At 38.1% G+C, this 20,426-nt stretch overlaps 1 protein-coding gene across 8 annotated transcripts in view; it reads right to left on the bottom strand.

Moving 5' to 3' along the window:
- CACNB2 (calcium voltage-gated channel auxiliary subunit beta 2) overlaps positions 1–20,426 on the bottom strand; it is a 253,162-nt gene that overhangs the window by 8,679 nt on the left and 224,057 nt on the right. For 6 of the 8 annotated variants that reach the window (XM_054814568.1, XM_054814574.1, XM_054814575.1 and 3 more), the window contains 5 exons: positions 17,587–17,720; positions 14,050–14,130; positions 13,673–13,731; positions 10,500–10,609; positions 370–521 (listed from right to left, as the gene is read on the bottom strand). In XM_054814568.1, coding sequence (XP_054670543.1) covers positions 370–521; positions 10,500–10,609; positions 13,673–13,731; positions 14,050–14,130; positions 17,587–17,720 — 536 coding nt within the window. Of the gene's footprint in view, positions 1–369; positions 522–10,499; positions 10,610–13,672; positions 13,732–14,049; positions 14,131–17,421; positions 17,442–17,586; positions 17,721–20,426 lie in introns of all 8 variants that reach the window. The other 2 variants (XM_054814569.1, XM_054814573.1) reach the window with 1 other exon arrangement.

The following is a 20,426-nucleotide window of genomic DNA, read 5'->3' as shown; positions in this document are numbered from 1 at the left end:
ACTGTTAGCATTACTGACATGATTGGTACTAAAAGTGCAATCCCTATTTTTTTTTTTTTTATTTTTTTAGAAAAAAAACAAACAGTGGAGCTACAGCATCTTTTCCAAAATGGGGTTTGGTAACACCAGAAGTAAGATACTTTTTTGTTTAATATTTCACCATCCAGATGGAAGGAATAACAATATATAGCTCCGAGCTTAAATGAGGACACGTGATTATCTGCATTTAAGACCAAGGGAAAGGGAAGAGGGAAGAGGGGAAGAGGGAAGAGGGGAAAAGGGAAGAGGGGAAAAGGGAAGAGGGGAAAAGGGAAGAGGGGAAAAGGGAAGGAAAGAGAAGAGAAGAACGAATATCAGTAAAATATTTACCTTAGGAGAAGAAATCTTTACATATACTATAATGGGAGCCAGAGAGGTTTTGCTTAGTTGAGCTGGGTGGTTAATGGTATCAGCATCAAGCACTACCAACTGCAGTGTCCTTGCTAATTCAAAAATCCGTTCGATTTCACTCTGAACTTCAGCTGCAGATAAGTAGAAAATTAGAGTTATGAAAACATTAAAAGGCGCTTAGTTTTAAGAACTGTAAAAATGTGGTAGACTGGTGTGTTGCTCCTCCTCAGGTTGGCAGGAGTTGTTAGCCGTGCACGTCCCTGGCAGGCTAGGGAAATGAATGCAACGTTAACAAGAGCATTTTGCCCCCGGTTTGTTGCCCTTACAGGCAGCACTGCCTGCTTCTCTCACCTCCACCGCTTCCTGCAATCCCAGCCCAGAGACAGACTTTCTAACAAGACCCCAGTCCACGTATGTAAGAAAAAAAGAGGTAAGAATGCTTGTTGCATCACATGGTAATCTTACTATGTCATTAACTCCCTACATGTAAATCATTTCAGCTCAGACTTTAATCTTACATAGTAATCAATCTGATCAAACTGGAGTGCCTGAGATAGGCATTAAGACGCACTGAGGTGTCTGCATTAGAAGTAGCTCCTGATTTTCCATTTACTTCAACTTATCAAAGCTCTGGAAAACAAAGTTGCCTTCATATACTGGCCTCTGTATGGTACCATATTAAAAATTTGCTTACTGTATGTAAAACACTTTAAAAAATAATATTCAGTAATCCAAATAACACTATGGTATCCTCCTCACAACCCCAGGAGTTCTGGAAAGGTGATTTTCCCAGAAAAAAAAAAATCTTGTCTTCATGCTCCTAGCTCCTCAGCACCCTGCCTGATTGGCAGTGGCTTCCAGGGCAAACCTCTCCAAGACAGATGGACTGTGTCCGCTTTCACAAGTGATGAAGAAACTGTCTTCATTCCCAAGTGAAACAAAACTAAAACTTACAGTAACAAAATCATCCTTGAAATGGAATCACATTTTCCTGCTCAAATCTTGCTATAGGCTGACTTCACAGAGAAATTAGAGAAGTGGCGTGATTTGTGCAAGTCTGTATTATAGACAGACAAGACTGTAGTTCATACAGGTTTCCCTTTAAAGATTGTGCACACTCCATGAACCAAACCCAGATCAGCTATCTAGCTCATTCAAAGTAAATATTAGAAGATAACCAACAGAAACTTAAATGTCAACAAGAGGTATCAAAAACGTATTTATTAGAGAGTTTCTTAAAATTACGCTATTAGCATTTCATCTATTATGCTGGCACAAGAATTATGTTTGCTTGAAAACACAACCTATCTGATCTGGCTAGAGAGAGTTTTCTATAGCAAATGGTCTCGTTCAAGAGGTGTGAAGAGATTGACTTTTGTTGTCTTAGAATAGCAACTGAATAAATCAAGTACCATGATAAGGTTACAAAATTTCCAAGAGAGAGCAAAGCATCCCAGCTAGTCTCCATTGAGCTCAAAGTCTTTCGGTTCCAAATCAAAAGGTGACTACTACGATCATTTTATAAATGAAGTAACATCTTAAATGGCCATCAGAAAATCTCTATCTGATGCTCTCTGTTGGAAGAGGCTGACATTGTACTGGATCTATCGGAGATCACCTCCATCTGTTTGTAGTTATCTCCAATTCTGACTGAGTACATGCCCATCAGCCTTTTACAGCAGAGAACATTGTGAGATGAGCACGGCGTGCTGGTATAGAAAGCATTGTTGCGTGCTTCCCTACTTGTTGATAAAAGCACGGTGGCCCAGCTGCTGTCTGAGTTAGGACCACGTTTTTGAAGACAGAACTTCTTGGCATATTCAAGATAACATATTCTGCAACTTGGTTGCATTGAGATATTGTTGGAATGACTGAATACCATTGTCTCAGTGATTGAGTAGAAGATAGTCAATAGTCTATGCCTAATTTCAGTCCAAATGACAACTAGAATAAACACATCAGAGATAATTTGTCATACTGTTCTGATGATGAGTTTGGATTGCTTTCCTGCAATTTCAAACCAGGCTTAACACTTCAGTCAGTATAACAATATCAGTTAATGTATCATTTTAAGACCATTCCAGACTGCTAAAAACCCTTGTTAAAGACACTTTATAATCAGCAAAATCTGTCTTTTTGCCAGCGTATCATAATTTCGTCTGGGGAAGCAGTAGTTGCTACACTGCCGGAAGCACCTTTCTGCCAGTATAGAATAGATCTCTGTGAACTGGATTTCCTGCTGTACTTTTTGAAACAACCCTTTGCCAGGGCAGAGTGTGCCTCAGGGTATCTTCTATTGTGAAACATACCCAGGGCAATAATTGCAGGTAACTATGGTTCTGTGAACCAATAGTTTACACCTGAGCCTGAAGATGGAGAGATATCTTTTTTATCAATTAAAAAGTATTTCAGTATTTATTTTTCTTAACTTTGGTATAGGAGAACAGTTCAAGGAACTACACTGCATGGTTGATGAACTAATATGTTGTGCCTCTACCTCTCCAGTAAAGAATGGATGGAAAAAATGCCACAGAGATTGCCGAAAAGGTCCTGACCTCCTGTTCCTTAGAGTACGAATTCAGCTTCTGGAAAATCCCGCATTTTGCTTGAAATCTTCCTTGTAGTCTAACTTTTTACAACACATAAGATCGTTGCGATTACTTAAATAATAGCTTCTCTTTTTAGATGACAAAGGCTTTACCTACTGCTGCAGCTTTGGTTTTCATTTTTATTTAGCAACATCTCTCAAAAAACCCCCAAATTTTATACCTGTAAAGATTCTTTCCCAACAAAACACTCAACACAAATTTTCTCAGACTTTTGACCAAAGAAAGCAAAAAACCCTAAATACCGTGTGGGGCTAGTAACACAAATGTCACTGGTAGTTAAAATAGGGAGCTGAGAACAATGACAGTGTGGTATCTTTAAAGCAGCACAGTAATAGCTTAGCAATCTTCCCACCTCCATGGATATCATCTATTTATAATAAGGTCCCTTCTGATGTACTGGAGAGGCATAATGGTGAGGCTATAACAGTTAACTCCAATAAATTATATTTGCCAATTGTAATGAGAGGCATAAACATAATTAGATCTACTGTGACGATCATCATGAAATGCTGGCAGCCCAGCTACAACACTCAAACCCAGCAATAAGCTATCAAATTTTAAAGTGACCCTTACAATCTATTTGATATGTCCTCCTCGGTAATCAGAAAAGGAACACATTTTAAATGACAGGAGCACTCAACTATTCATTCCATACAACAGGGGGTCAGCTCTAAGAAACAAGAAGTACACATCTCCCAGCCAACTTTAAACATCGCACTTTAAACTTACCCCCATATATTAATTCCAAATATCCCTACCGTACCCTGAAACGAATGGAAATTCAGTGGGATGAGACCACAAGTAAATGGCTTATCCCATTATGGGGGCAGACAAATATTCTTACACCCGTTGGACCTTACAAGTGAATTTCAAGCAAAAATCTTTAACTGTTCATTACAATAATCTCACCTAAAGTAAAGGCAAAGACACAGCAACACTGCACTGCACCTACCTCAATTCACTAATAACAAGATGAACTGTGGTGGAATTTAGGGTCACTTATACAACGCCATGGTAAAAAACCATCCTGTACTCTGCACAGTTGGAGAAACACAACCCTCCTTCAAAGCTGGGCAGAAAGCATCCACAGCAGCCAGGAGTCACCGGGACACCCAGCTGGACAGAGGAGCGGCTACAGCAGCACTGTGTTTTAGGAAGACCCTGATGAGATGGCAGTTTTGTGATGGGGATGTGATGCAAAATGGCCGTCCTTCTGGCCTACAAAGGCCGGATTAGAACCACAAAATATTGCTTATATGCAGCAAGGAGGTTTTGATCTTCGGCAGGCACGGTGAAGTTTACATACTGTCAATTGAGTACAGTATGACTTTAATATCCTATTCAGTTTGACCGTGTCTACTTGTCTATGGTATTGGTAGCATTGTTTTGTTCTTAGAAACAGATTTGTAAATTATTATTTGGACTGCAACAGCCACAGAGAGAAAGCATTCTATTTTTCTAAAGAGAGCTGCTGATATTACAGATGTATAGCATGTCTGTAAGAAACAACATACCTATATCAATGCATATAATCTAAAAATGATTACCAACATCTTGCACAAATAATTTTATAAATTAAGGAGAACAGACATCAGTAGCCATGATTTTTCTTATGCTAATTCTTTTGTACAAGCACACTTACTTAAAAATAATTAATCACTAAATGCCATGAACATAATTAAAGAAATGAGAAGTATTGTACCGAAAAAACCTGCCGAGAAATGGATAAAGGTCATATCTGAAATCCAAGAAAATGAAAAAAAGAAAAACAAAAAGGAAGTGATGACTGTTAAGTTATGCCCAAACACCTTTTGATTAAGAAGTCAATCATGAGCTTAACTGACAGAATTAAAATTTTAAAATTTAAGTTGTGAGCACGTCTGTGAATACATATGCTTATATTGTGGGCAAAATCAGCAGAGTGTCTACATTAGGTATTGCATTACCCAGAATGCAGGTACTTGCCCACAGCAGGCTATCCCAGACTACATTAGATGCCTGTGCTTGCTGTATACTAAGTAGAGAGACCAAGATGCTACCAAGGGTGATGCCGGAAGCTACATGGTGTGTGAGCAGTCTGGAGCAAGCCAGTAAGAAACCCCATAAGTGCTGGGCCTCTTTCTTCTCATCTTCCCCTTTCCTCCCCTGAAGCACCAAGGTTGCTCTGGGCAGACAGGGAGCTAACAGCGGGGTTGTTCTGGACAGGGGCAGCTGGCTCCATCCCTGCCCCAGCCAGGGAGGTTCAGCCCCATGGCCTCCAGGCAGGATTAGGTGTCCCACCCCACCCACAGCAATGCTGGAGAGCGGAAGCCTCTGTGCCTCCCCTCCAGCATAACCTGCTAAGAAGGAAAAAGTCTTGGAGGGGAACATAAGCAAGGAAGAGGGAATAAATGCTCTAGCTTAGTCCTCAGGCAATGGGCCAGAAGATACTTGGAATTACAGGTGTTTTAATCAAAGTTCTAACATAAATATGGTTTTGTAAATATACTTACATTTCCCTGGTTTCAAACAAATCCCTTAGCCACTAGCTTGTTACATAAAAAGGGGAGGGTGGGAGTGGGAGGATGACAATATTTTCCAGGGAAAGTGGCTGCATGTGTTACTCATCATGCCTAACAGATGGGGCTCCTGCGAGGGGTAAGGCAGAAAGGAGAGGAGCACGTCTGCTGCTCTGCCTGGTGCTCCCGTCTGGGCTCCACTGAAGGGGAGCTGTGGGGTGAGACGCTGCAGAGAAACAGGGGTTTCCTCTTCCTGCCTGCTGAGCCTCAGTTTAGACAGAATTCAGATGGCCTTGAATGCACACACACGTCCAAGTGGTATTTACAGATACAATGGGATGTTTGGAAACCTCAGCATGACCAAGATCTGTTTATAATGGACTGATGTCTCCTGAAATGCAATACTGTAATTATGTGAAAATATAAACCAGATAGTGTCATTTAAAAATACTAAATAGCACATGAAAATACCTACTTCCTCCCTTCCAACCCAAATCATTCTACGATGCTATTTCTCTGGGCTAGCAAAACAATAGCATTCATGGAATGATGCTTCGTATGCCAGGTTTAAACTGGAAGTAAATTTTAACAGCCTAGGAATGGAAAAGCTTGAAATCAGTGGATTGCAGCAGAAGCATGACTGGATGCAGCAGGGGAGAGCTGCACTGAGACGACCGTGCCAGGTAGAGCTGCAGCTGCTCCAGAAGGTGCCATGCAGCAGCGTAGGGCTGCTCCCATCATTCAGCTCCCCTACGCTCTGTTAGCGAGTAATTGGGATAGTAAGACTGGGCGAAGAAGCAGAAACATTTATTTTGCCCAGGGGACCAAAAGCAAGTGTCTCTGCATCGTTCAGAATGGATATCATCACATCAGGCTGGCACTATCTTGGATATTTTGGCACGATGCCTCATTACTCACTGCAGTGCTATAGGCTTTTACAGCTCTGGTCCGTACATAGACACTAAGTATGTGTTCCCTAGGCCTGTTGTTTAATTCAGAACAAACATAAATAAAAATGCTCAGCCTAGGATGTGGAACCACTCCATCGCTGTCTATTCAACCTTTCTGCTGATGGTGTGCCGCTTGCGAAACATTTGCGTATTCACTGAGCAGGAGAGATACTGACTCTGTAGCCTGATGCTTAGAGTGGGAGGCAAACCACGTGGATTCCAGTTCTTTCTCAGGGAAAGCTTAATTATTAAGCAAAGTGTGTAAGACTCAGCAGGACCACCTGACAACCATCATAAAGGTGGTCATAGCCCTGTCCTGGTGATGGAAATGGTGAGTTCATGGCTCTGTTAGCACAGAACAGAAATGAACCCAGACTTCTTTGCATTCTGGTTAAACAACCCAAACCCTTAGTCTTGGATAAGATGAGGGGACAGACACCAACTTTCTATCAGTTCCATGAGCCTAGGAGAAAGAAAAAATACTGGATCAATTCAACCTACAGATGTGAATAGTTTTAAGGGAAGCAAACTGTATTCTTAAGCAAACAGCTAACTTGCTAAAAATATTTCATTCACCTATCCAGGTATCTTAGTTATATACAGATATCCGTAACCTTAAAAATTTTTCTAACACACTGCTTTGTCTCTACCATATGTTTTGCTTCAATATAGTTATCAATCCTGTATATTTCAGTGTAGTAGCATGAGAAAATACAGTGACACGTTGCTGAGAGTGATGTCTAATTTACAGAAATCAAGAATATTTTTTCCCCTGTATATCTTTTGGAAACACTCAGGAAATTTCATTAAAATACTTTGCCAATACTGTATCAAAAAATATTTATAAGTTAGAACATTGGAAAGTTAATACCAAACTTCCAATGCAGAAGTACCTGGAGAATTCATTAGAGAGAATCTGACCTCAGATGTTAACAAAATTAAGGCTGGCCCAGCAGGATAAAAGAGCATTTTGTGACACGTGAAGCTGATAAGTTATAACAGGTTCAGGATCTTCTTGCTACTCTTTCCCCATCTGCATACAAAAAGAAGTGTAGCCACATCCTCATGATAACCCAAAAGCTCTTGGCCGCTATATTACAGGATTCTGGTCCAAGGCAGCTTCAGGCTTAGCAGATTACTTTACCATATCTGAGGATTTAATGCCTGCAAGTGAGAGTTCTGGACATTTGTCCCACCTATCTTGAAGATAAAACTATAAAGGGACAACCAGAATTTTCCATAACACATTGAACACCATTTTTTCTTCTCTTTGAACTGTATTAGATCCTTGATACTTTGGAATGGAAATACGGTCTTGGTTAAATCCCAATTTTGCATTCCTGTTCCACGGCCTGTGTAAGTAGGGAAGGATTTTTATGAGGCTTAGCTAGCACCCATTTAAGTTTATTTTTAATATATAGTTGGGGAAGCATTTACTTGAAACTTATCACATACAACGATTGTCATTAAATTACCAAACATGGAGAATACATAATAACATTATCACATACATAACATGTGTGTGTATATATATAAAAAAAAAATAGTTACCATAGTTTCAAGCTTTTCACGCAGATATCAAGAAAATAAAAATACAAGGCTGAAATTTGCACTGATAATCCACTACTATTTCTTCTATTAATGTTTCATTTTCAGAAAACAAAACTCTGGGATATCAACCTAATGATGTGAGAGGGAGCTCTATACATTTTCTAGAGACAACTTTCCAAATGTAGAGACTCAATTGCACATGCAAATTGGGTGCATGTAATGCCTCACAGGTTACTGCATATGCATGCAGAAAGCAAATAAACGGCTATTTGCCTGCAATCCATTTGCCATATACACGATGACATATTTTACATCGGCATTCACATCTCTGTGTTAGAATACGCAGATTAGGTGCACACGCCTTAGAAATTTACAGTGGAAAACCTAATCTTTAGTGTTTACTTGTCAATCTCAACTTTATTTTTAGAATTCCTTGAAAATAAATATGGAAAACCAGCAAGATTTTCTAAAAGAAAAACTTAGCAACACAGCACAGGATTGGCTTTTGTCTATCAGTGAGCCAGTTACAAGAAACACACGGTGGTTCTGTGAGGTACAATAAAGCACTGAACACAAAACAGCAGGAAAAGTAATTTGCAAGCTTGTATACATACCCAAAACATCTGGAAAGGGAGAGCATTAATGAAGCAAAGAATGGAAAAAGCCAAGACAATCAGGTTCTTGTACAAAGCATACAGCATGAGGTAAGGTTATAACAAGTGTAACATACACAGAAACAACAAGAAAAAGGTTTGGGTCCTTTTGATGAAGAAATGCAGCAAAAGCACAGAGCTTGTTCAGCAGTTTCTGCAAATGGCATGTGTACATATAGAAATTTAACTAAGCCAATTGGGACTCATTTTCAGGTGAATGAGATTTAACAATGTACTGTACCTTCTTGGAGAGAAAAGTCTTTTCAAAATTACAGATTCTTCTCAGCTTTTAAAGAAATGAATCAATTGCCCTTTCCTTAAATTTAGTTCTAGCATTTCACATATTAAACATATAACAGTATTGACAAGCAAACGTTTCTCTTTGTATACAAAACAAGCTTTCATATAGGAGAGGAATAAGTCTGTACTGTCCTCCTAAATCCTTATGAGCCAGACACTATTTTTATAAAATTCTTGGATACATTAATTTTACACTAGAACATTCAGTGGTGACATTGGTTTCCAATGAGTCAAATCCCAAGTCTATTTTTAACTGATTCCTTTACAAAAGCTAATTTGCAGTCAGTAGGTGTGTGTAGCATTAAGCCCATTGAGACTTCCCTATAATCCTGTAAATCCAGTTCCTCATGGCTATTCCCACTCCTGATTATCACATTGTTTGTCTATGCCTCCTTGAAATTAATTCTGGGTTATCTACTAAATTAGTTCCAAACAATGGTGCTCACTCCACTGTTTACTGTCCTATGTGCAATTATGAACAATATGCACAATACTGCAAACCTATATTGGGTGGTTAGGAAAGAGCTGTTCTCAGAAAGAGGTTAATTTATTTCCTAGAAAAAAAGGATTTGGTATTAATATATCAAGCACATTACCTTTGTACTATATTAACTCATTGATAGAATACTTATTAAAATAATACTTACATAAAACCCAACAATATATTTTCAAAAGTCTAAGAAATACCCTTCTCTGCTGCAGTTACCACCGCTGCTCACAAACGTGAGCATAACTGAGGGATAAATCCCTAGCCTGATTGTCTAGCTCCATGGGGTACCACTATGCAAAGGTGGCTGAGTAAAGGAATAGTTTCCCATTGAACCTGGAAGGGGAGAGGGATTTGGATTAACATAAAGCATGTAGCTATAATAAAAAGCCATTTTTAAATGATACCGGCTGTAGAAAGAAACACATGGGTCTCAGTCCACGTGCCACTGACTGTTCAAGGAGGAGAGAGACAGACAGCAACTCATCTCCCCCGTGTCCCACAGCTGTGCAGCCAGGAGACCCGTTCAGAGCAAAACAGAACAAAACAAACCAACACCCCCGTTTTTCACTATCAAGATCAAATTTTATTGCAATAAATACCATTTTTAAATACCTGGAGCAGAACTAAATCATTGTAGATAGACAGAAAAAGTGTACTTCAATAATTATTTTTTTTCAGGTCTAATATCAGTAGCTACCACTACTAGTAATCTTATCAAAGATAATGCATAATACCAATACTATCCATACAATTTCAGGTATTCTGAAACTGTCAGTTCTATTTAACCGGATTTTATTTACCTTATGGAGGGCTACTTCTCCCCACTGAGGCAAACAGCAGAGCATGAAAACTGAACATAAGCAGGATAAACCAAAATTGGCACTATATGAAGTTTACCTGGTAGTGATTTAAAAATTATTTCTAGTGCCAGGCTTTCTGAATTATGGGAATCATGATTTTCTCACAGCAGAGAGAAGGCTATTTTTAGCTTACAGATATGAATTGAGAGTAGTATATTTTACAGCCAATTTGTAGATAGCATCATTATGGGTACTTACCTAAGCTTGATCTTGTGTTAGATCGCTCTATTATCGCATGCTTACTGGGGTTGTTTAATACTGAGCGTTTGGCAAGCGAGATGTCTGCTGTGACTCGTGTAATTGATATACTGCAAAAATAAAATACAGTGAGATAGAACAGAATGTTATTTATCTTGCAGGGATGTGGGGAGAAAAAGAGACTCGTTTAACACTAAAAGACGGCTAAGACCACAGGAAAACACGTTCTTCTCAGCAGCATAGTACGCTTTGCTCAATGTGAACAGAGAAGAAACTTTATCTAACTAATACTGTTGCAAGAACTATCGATAGGACATCTCCCTTTCTGCACAGCACCGAAATGCAGCACGACCGCTGACTGCAAAGCTACACGTGTTTGGGGAGAGGGGAGGCAGGAGGAGGTCAGAGACATGCTGCACAAGATGGGACTTTCTTTGGGGCTCCAGGCCAGATGTGGTTAAACTTTGCACCAGTACCCTCAGTATGAATAAGCTGGTTTCTCCTTTCCCTAATTCTGATTAATTTGTTGCAAGGTACTTAATGACAATCCGGCTGACTTTAACCATACATATAAGACATATAGGGATACGCAGTTAACAGGTAAAGGTAAGGCTTAGCAGGGAAACTAGTACAGCCATATAACTCTTATTTTTATTATTCAGTTTACTAGCATGTTTGTTAACAGAGTGTAAGAGTCGCCTATAATTTTCCAGAAAAATCCAGCAATATGCTGGCCATTTAAAAATGGGGACTGCGACACAGAGAAGCATGCAAATGAAAACTCTGGGCTGAGTATCTGGCAGGCTCAGTTTTGTGTTTATGAGAAAAGATGAGCCAAAAAAGAAGTGGTTACTTCCAGTTGTTTGCACTGACCTGCTACGTAACCTTCTGCGTATTCTTCTTCCTAGGAAAACAGTTAACTCTGTTTGGTTTGCTTTACAGGGTCAAAATGCACCCTTTGGATAAATTCCCTTTCAAAGTCTCTGGTCTAATGAGGTTTAGGGGTCACATTTTTCCAGTGCTGAGAGTTAAATCAGACTGATGATATTCCCTTGTTCTTCCTTGTAAGATTTTACTTGCAATTTAAAAGGAGGAAATGGATTTGGCTAAGAACAGGGAGGGCTTCTCTCTAGCATGCAGAGTCAGACGCTCTTCATCTGTAATGTAACCAAATGTCATTTCCCAATGAGCTCAACATGTGTATATATTTATCTAAAACCCTACAAAATGTAGCAAAGGCAGAAGTTCATACGGAAAAACAGACTTATTTGCACAATACTGGTTCGTAACATCATTTTGGAAACTTTGGCATGATTTAACTTAAGCTAAAAACATAACCAAAGACTGTGATTTCTGGCACAGCTCCTCACAGATAATGCCATTAGTCTTAGAATGAAATCCAACATGTAATTTGGGGTAGTCATTAGTTATCTTTATTTGCTAATTGATGAACACTAGAAACTTTTACAGGTTTGGGGGTTTTTGTTTGTTCATTTGTTTGTTTTTTCCTGCCAGTCTTCCCTCCTACAGGGAATAGAAAATATTTTTTCCCTTTTTCAAATGTAATTATGGTATATTGAACAAAGATACATTTACCAGTCTAAAAATGCTATTTTTTATTTTACAGTCTTTCAACATCTTTTTAAGGTCATTTTAATGTCTTGAGATATGTAACACCAGGAATAACAAGTCTGCTCTCAAAACAAAGGATATATATGTCCATACAGTGAAACAATTGCAGTGAGAGTGGGGGACAGCTTGACAGCAGAGTGGCAGTGACAGCAGTAGCATGAATCTAAGAACCTCCTGTACAAATTTGCTGAGGACCTCGAGTACCAATTCAGATTGCTACTGAAGTCTGGGATGCTTCCAGTCTGCTACCAGAGACACCAATTGTCACAATTTGATCTACAACTAAAAATTAGATATGCTTTATGAAATAAAGACGCAATCATTTTTTTCTGCTTGCAACACTCACTATTTTGTTACCTGCCACTTCTGCAGGTAGATATCTATGATTTGACAACCCGGACTAAGATAAGGAGAGACTACTAAGTGGTTGGGTATGAACATCATCATTCTGACCGAGAAAATCCAATAGCTTAAACCACAATGTCCAGTATTTTAGAGCTGAAGCTATAGACAGAAAACCTCAAACTCCCTCTTGAAAGTATGACAGCACCACGGCAGACAGAATGGTGTCACTGCTCTGCCCACTTCCAGACTAAACAGAACATTCATTGAAGTTGCAGACATTGTAACAAGACCTTCCCATTTTCTCAATTTTTCCCCCCAAATGTTAACCCGCTAGCACGTATTAATCTGGGGCTTGATCCAGTAGCAATATAATCACATGTGGAGAATCCTCCTGATGTCTCTGGTCCATGGGTCTGTGATGTTTGAATTACAGAACATGCCACTGCTTTTAGAGATGGATCATCATTTGACATTTGTACTACAGTAGTGCCTGGAGGCTCAAATACAAATCAGATTGGACCTTGCCTGGTACGCTGTGGGGTCCAGGCTGTAACAGCACTCACATCCAAGCCCAGGGAAGTGCAGCCTATCTGCTACCACGGGTGACCATATTTCAGTAAGGTGGGGGACTGACACCCCCCCAGCAGTCCTTTTGAGACTTCCCATTATAGAGTCCAGCACTTCTGTCAAACCAAGCTCCCATCTTGAGGGAGCAAGAGTTTGACAATCATATACATTAGATAGTCTGAATCTTGTATTACTCTTTCCAAGTTAGATGCCACTGTAAGCAACTAGAGCTGAGGTGGAATGGTGGTCCTCGTCAGCTTGTATAGAACCCAGGAAGCATTGATGAGATATCACTTGAAAAATACTTAAATAAAATAAGTTTTTAAGAGTACACACTCATTAAATCTGCAGATAAATATCTAGCAATTTGGAGTGTGAATGTTCAGTCATCAAGAAGAAGGCATCCTTTTTTCCACTCTCAAGAAATATACGCCCCTAAACACTTCCCACTGCAGCACAGCTTTAGCATGGTCTGCTAAGGAAGCTTCCAATCCCCACTATAGTCCATTGATCAAGGAATTAGCTGCCATTCCTAATTTTCTACAAAAAGAACATCATTATTTCTTAAAAACCTGGTACTACCTAAACAGGACCTGAACTCAAGTAGATTTGCATCGCAAAGTACTTACCGCCCTTCGAATCTATGTTTTAAAAAATCAAATAATGCTTTTTGCATCATATCTGTTACCTAGAAGCAAACAAACAACAAATTAATAATATCACATAGGAAACTCATAATACTTGATGCTAATAATAACATGTAATAAAGGTTACAGTAAATCTTATATCTGAACAATATGATTGGAATGTAAGTAATTTATTCTGAATGTGGATTCTGATGTGAAATAAAATGTAAGCAGGTATCTGGTAGAAGTAAGAACTGTCTATATTTTTGTCTATGATATAAATTGTGTTAATCTGCTTAACTAGATTTGAACATTCAAATTTGATTCAAATGAAGCACAATATTTTTGGCAAAATGAAACGATTTCCAACGATCACCTACCTCATATCCCTTCAGAGAAGGTCCCACTAAAACTACTGGTCGCATAGAAGGCACTACATCATAGGGAGGGATGTGCTCTGTCTGCAAAACAGAAAAAGCTTTCAGCATCACAGCACCTAGAGAAAGCGTTACGCATTACTTACAATATTAGGAACTCTGAATTTCCAGTGATGTCACCAACACGGGAATCATGGATTCATTAACTTTTCCTGAAAAGTGGTAGTACAACATAAGGACATAACAGGTTCAGGGATTTCTTTTGAAAAGGCTTCTCTTTGACTTTTGGTTTTCTTGCTGTTTTCATATTTGCTCTGGAGAGCTACAAAAACTGTTATTCTGGAGACATTCACGTGTCCCACTCCGTAATTCCTACACGGTTAATTGAAAAGGTTATTTCCAATAGTTAATGATTTGAAATGATTGACTCTAGAGCTGTGACATCTGTTTCCCACCGAAATTTTATGTAGGCAAATTATGAAAGAGAAAAATAAAACAGAAAGGGATGGGAAAAGCATAACACATCTCTCTTCATGTTCAGATCTGCCCACTGCTTGACAAAACATTGTGACACCACTGCAAATTCCCATGGGAGCACTCATAGTCTGACTTCCACATTTGCATCCGCAACTCACTTGCAAATGAAATCAAAATAATGACTGATCGAGTTAGTATTTCTAGCAAATTTTCATAAACAGAGCTTGGGATAGCAATCCTTCCACTTTGGGAAGTTCCTGTCACCACCCAAGAATGGATTCTGTTAGTATGATATTCACCAAACTACTTACTGATGTATTGTGCACAATCTATAGAACGTATTTTAAAATACAAAGATAAAAAGATTGCCTGCTTCCAAAGATGGCAAACAGTTTTATATTGTTATTAAAATATAATATAAACAAATTAAACCTTTTTTTTTTCTTTAATAAATGGCTATTCAATATATACCACCAAGAATGAGTCTTATCAGAAAGAGTTTTTTGTTTGTAAGGGAGGGTTCGGTTTATCTTTGTGTTAGGGGAAAAAATGATTGAAATCCAAACCCAGGAACGTGTGGGTGATATGGAAAAAGGTATGCCAGATCTCTTTTTCAAATGCCTACATAGTACAAATACATCAGCAAGATCACAGAATACAGTCATTGTTCGTTGTTTCAGTACTCAACGTATCCCAAGGTGTTTCACAATAACATTAAAATAAGTATATACATTCCGAAACAGAAAAACACAAAGACAGACATTAATACAGTGACAGCACAAAATGCTACACAAGCAGCAGTCTAAAGCAGTCTAAAACATGGAAAACATTTTTGTGAATGTTTTTCAACGTAATTTATCATATTTTTTGTTACCTGTACCTTCACCAGATAATTAGTTACATAAGAATGAATACCAGTGCCCAAGGCATCATAAGCATGTGAAGTTAATTTATTTCACACAGTGCAGAATCTGACTCAACACATTTCAAAGCAAAACCCCGCAATTATGCTGTGCCAGTATCCAAATGCAGCCCTCCACTGTTCTTGCTAATATTAATAATAATCTGATAAGTGTATTAGAGACAGATCCTAAGAAAAACTCATTACAGATGTGTAAGTGCTTATAGCATCAGTGTCCCGATGAAACAGATCTTTGTCTTCAAGTGGCTGACTCAACCAAAGGTGTTCATGCTAGAAGTTAACCAGCGATTTGAAAATTAGAGAAAGCACAGAAATTACCTTATTTGATGGAATACGGGGTATTTTAAAAACCTGTTCTGTTGAAACAGGCGATTTTTTTTTCTCTAATCTTTACAGCTTGAAGTAATGAAGCTGTCAGCAGAAAATTGAGTAAAAGTTATCTAATGGAAGCATTAAAGTAATTTAGCATTAGAGAATCTACTATTTTCTAAGGGAATGGCAATGAGCTATACAGCTTTCACTTGCAGATTCAAGTTCAAATATGAACTCAGAGTAAAAACTAGCATAGTTTTGACCATACAGCTTTTGCTCGGAGGTTTGACTATATAGATTAGTTTGGGATGCCCATCCAGCATTTACTGTAAATGTCAGTATTACAAAACCCACTGTGACCAGTAACGACTCTGATATGGAAGAAGAGAGGCACCAGAGAATGAAGAGACAGATGGGACTAGCCACCATCCAGGTCCACGGTGGTTCATCTAGAAGCCGCATCTTCGAAAGATGCTTATGCAGATAGCATTCAATACATGTCAACATGCACTACTCTTCCTTAGCATTTAGATTTAGTTATAAATATGATTAAGTAAGACATTACTCAGAAGCAAGAAACTGCTGTTGATTTCCATAGTGGGCTGTGAATGATACAGGACTTAACAGACCCTACTGAAGCAAATACCAGTGACTTTGGAAATGAGAAAGATCCAATATTATTTAAAAGAGTTCAAGAAGAAGAGAGAGAGAAAAAAAGTTTTATTTACTAAACATGTGAGCATCCACAGCATGAGCAACAGTGTCACTTGGCGCTGTTTATAAACACTATAACAGTCTGTTGTTACCTGTAGATTTAAGTGAGTGGCTGAAAACAAATTAATAAGAGCTATGAAGGCTAAAGGTTTAAAACCAAAAAAGTAGAAATGTGGTATTTCACCACACGGTTTGACTGCTACCCAATGTCTTAATAACTTACTGCAGCAAAGATCCTAGAAACGTATCACAGTTTGCTGTAACAGGATGCCAATTGCATAATTCTGCAGTTATCTGGGTTATCTGTGGAGAGACGGTGGCTCTCCTGGGAACCTACAGTACCATTTCCAATAGCTGAGATGATACTAAAAAAGTCTGACTGATGGATGGCAAGAACATTTGGCTGATAATTTATACATGACAACAGCAGAAACTCAAAGTAAACCATCAAAACAAGTCTGTGGTTTTCCACTGGTCTTGTTCACCTGCAGATTTTGCACCTAGTGAATTAGAAGTTTAAATACTGACTAAATTAAAAATACAATGATTTCGAGTATTTGTTTTCTACGTACAATCTGAGTATCCGATCGGATTCCAATAATGATTTCAACAGACTGAGTTATAAGGAAAAAAAAAATACATAAGAAAGATACAGAAAGAATAAGCATGCACTGGAGAGGTGCATTGTATGGATTTGTTAGAAATAAATTTCTCAAACATTTAGAGGGCCTTCGAAGTGTGTCCTATTATTCCATCAGAAAGGATAAGTACCGTAACAGAGCTTCACGGACGCACTGAACTTGACACTCTTTTGTTTTCTTGTACTGAATCCACTAACAGCTCGCTACATTTCTTCCTTAATTCTGGAGTAGCTGCATTGTTAATGTGGGGTAATAATGCTAATGATGCCAGTGGCAGGATAAACACAGGTAATGTTGATATAAACTTACCGATTTCTGCTTCTGCTTAGCTACAGCAGCATGGAAAAGAAACAAAGAACAACAAAGCATGCATGTTATTGGCTTGTCAAAGGACGCAGACAGTTAACAGGACTAGAAATGTGACGCACTGCAGGTGAGCAGGTGGACAGATGGGAGCTTGGAAGTCGGTGTTACCTTCTTAAAGAAGGGCATTCTTTTCTCTTTGGAGTGGGGTGATGTTACACTGTTTGCACTGGGTTTGGGGGAGCGATGGTTTGCTGGAATATCATTTTCTTCTGCATCTAAGCCAGTGGCATCTATGTCTATAGCTATATACAGACAAACAATTCAGAATTATCAGATGACAGGGAAGGTGAAGATAGGTTAAAAAGGAAATAACAGGTAAAGAAAAATAAAACTGACCAGAGTAATAAATAAATAAATAAATAAAAATTAAAAAATCAACCATGAGTACCAAACACAATAAAACAAAGGGAAAAATTTAAAGGTGCAGTACATTAGGATTAGAAGACAGAAGGCAATCTGTAACAGCTGCTATAACATTTTCCTCTGATCCCCTTTTACACAGCTACATCAGACATACACAGAACTACTTTCATAAAACAGAGCAATGGCCAAGTTCGTTCTTGTTACACCAGTGTAAATCCAGTCTAGTTGACTGGAATAGGTAAGACTTTCACCAATGTAAACAACAGAACTTGGCCAACAACATTTGAATTATTTTATAGCAATGAGCACTAATTCAAAATGGGTATCATCTACTGAAATTTAAAATGTCACTAGCATGTCTATAGGAAATTAAGAAACAGAAGAAAAATCACTTTTGAAGACAAAATTGGCCTGATACTGGTACAATAATATCTACATTTACCTCAGGGTGGACTACAATTCGCATTTTTAACCACTTTAACTAAAAATGCACAGTAGTCATAAGATAGATTTATGAGAAATAATAAAAACAGACCTACTAATAGTGAAAACTAAAAAGAACAGGTAGCAGAAGAAAGGAAATTGATCTCAGCTTGTCTCAGAGACCTGGATCCTGTTGTAAAGAGTGAGGATGTAGGTAGGGCAAAATGAAAGTGAATACAATAAACCACTTCTGTTCAACCTCTACCCCAAAAGAATATACAGTACACAATGCTTATATCATAAATATAAAATATTATACCATTTTAAGTTACTCTTTAGCAAGTAAGTAACAACAGTTTAAGAAAAAATCATCACAGACTAGGAAATAAATACATTTTCAAAATGCAAAGCCGTGTTATCCTGAATGCTGATTCCAACAGATACTTGTTAACTACATCCGAAACAAAACAAACAACAACAAAAAAAGCTTTCTTGTTGACAATGTTCAATCCTGATCTTAAATAATGCATTAAATTTGTCTTCAGAAAGCAAGTACATACACAAAAATGATCCAGATCACCCTTGTGCGTAAAGATCTTACCCACCTCTTGACACACTCTGGTAACACATTCTTATCTTGCCATGCCATTATGTCGAACCGAATCTAACTCTAAATACATCTGTAAGCACTATCGTTTGCATTGACTTTATCCAAACCCATAATTAATCATTGCAAACTATTATGAAACCACTTTAGTGACCTGCTTTCAGCTGCTTGATGAGTGGGACATCAACTAATACAGTGGCATGTGCTATTAAATTATGCAACAGATAAATATTTCTGCTGAGCCTATGTGCAGCTACTGATTTAAGAGACACTTGGGACAGTGATCTCTTCTGTTTGAGTATATCTTCCCATTTGAATTATCCACAGATCTAATGCCATGACGCCTGACAATCCCTGAGTTGCAGAACTGTGCCTTTGAGCCTGCCCTTGCCAGGAAAGCCTGTGAGTAGATCTGCACCCTGTTTCTATACGCCTGCTCCTAAAAACAGCCACAGAAATCACATAACGTTTTCTTCTAGCAACACTGTTCCTTCATCCTCTTCATAAGTATAAAAAGAACATATTATCTTTTCTTGAATGCAGGCCAGCACAGATGCTATAAATCACTCATAATAAGGCATATTAAAACTCCTTCGGTTCTATGTTCAACTAAAATCTTCAGTAAAGAAAAATCAGGGTTCTTAAGTTTTTTGTCTAAAACAGAAATGCAGCATTTGATCAGCTAGATACCAATATCTCCTTTTTTCCTTCTCAGTCTTCAGACTATGTAACATCTTCCGTGATATTTCTTTTACTGTTAATTATCTTTAATGCGTTGGGTTTTTTACCAAAGTAATTTTCACCGTTATCCTCATCCTGTTTGGTGGCCCATGAGGACTGTATGGATTGATTACTATATCAATACAATATTGATTATTTAAATGGCTATGAGATTCCTTTTCATTTGTTTTTCCACTGGTTTTCATCTTTTTGGGTTTTTTTGGTTTTGTGGCACTAGTTTATATGGAAAAAAAAACCTGACTCAAAGCAAAAAATGAAATTAACTTAGTTATAATCTCTTCAACTAATTAAATAATTTATGTATTTTTCATTTATTACACTTTCAAAAAGAAGAGGCTCAGGAATAATAACTGAACTGTACTTCAAAGTCACTTGAGTTCTTGTGTTAGTCACAAACTATGTCTCTTTCACCCTTCTTGGGATATCTTAAGTAAAAAAAAAAATACTGCAGAATCAAAATCTTACAATCACGGAATAAGCTAATGTGCACTATTCATAAATATTCTCCAAATCTTCAATGTAACTAAATAAATTTAACCAGATTTTCTTCTTTCTCTAGATAAAACAGGTTTCTGAAAACTACTGTCTGAAGAAATGACTCAATGCAATGAAAATTACAGCATCGCCAGCAGTCGGTCAGTTGGTAACCAAAGCATGCTGCCCATTCTCTTATCTCTAAATTCTGTGCAACATTCTGAAAATTTCCTATGTTCTTCCGCACAAGTGTTTTTAGGATGCAAAAAATGTTATAGCATTTCAGATGCTCTAACTATAAAATTACAACATCGGTCCATGAACACTTTCTACTACAAAA

Source organism: Grus americana, chromosome 2 (genome assembly GCF_028858705.1).
Source record: "Grus americana isolate bGruAme1 chromosome 2, bGruAme1.mat, whole genome shotgun sequence".
NCBI lineage: Eukaryota > Metazoa > Chordata > Aves > Gruiformes > Gruidae > Grus > Grus americana.
This window is presented reverse-complemented; position numbering and strand designations above follow the sequence as displayed.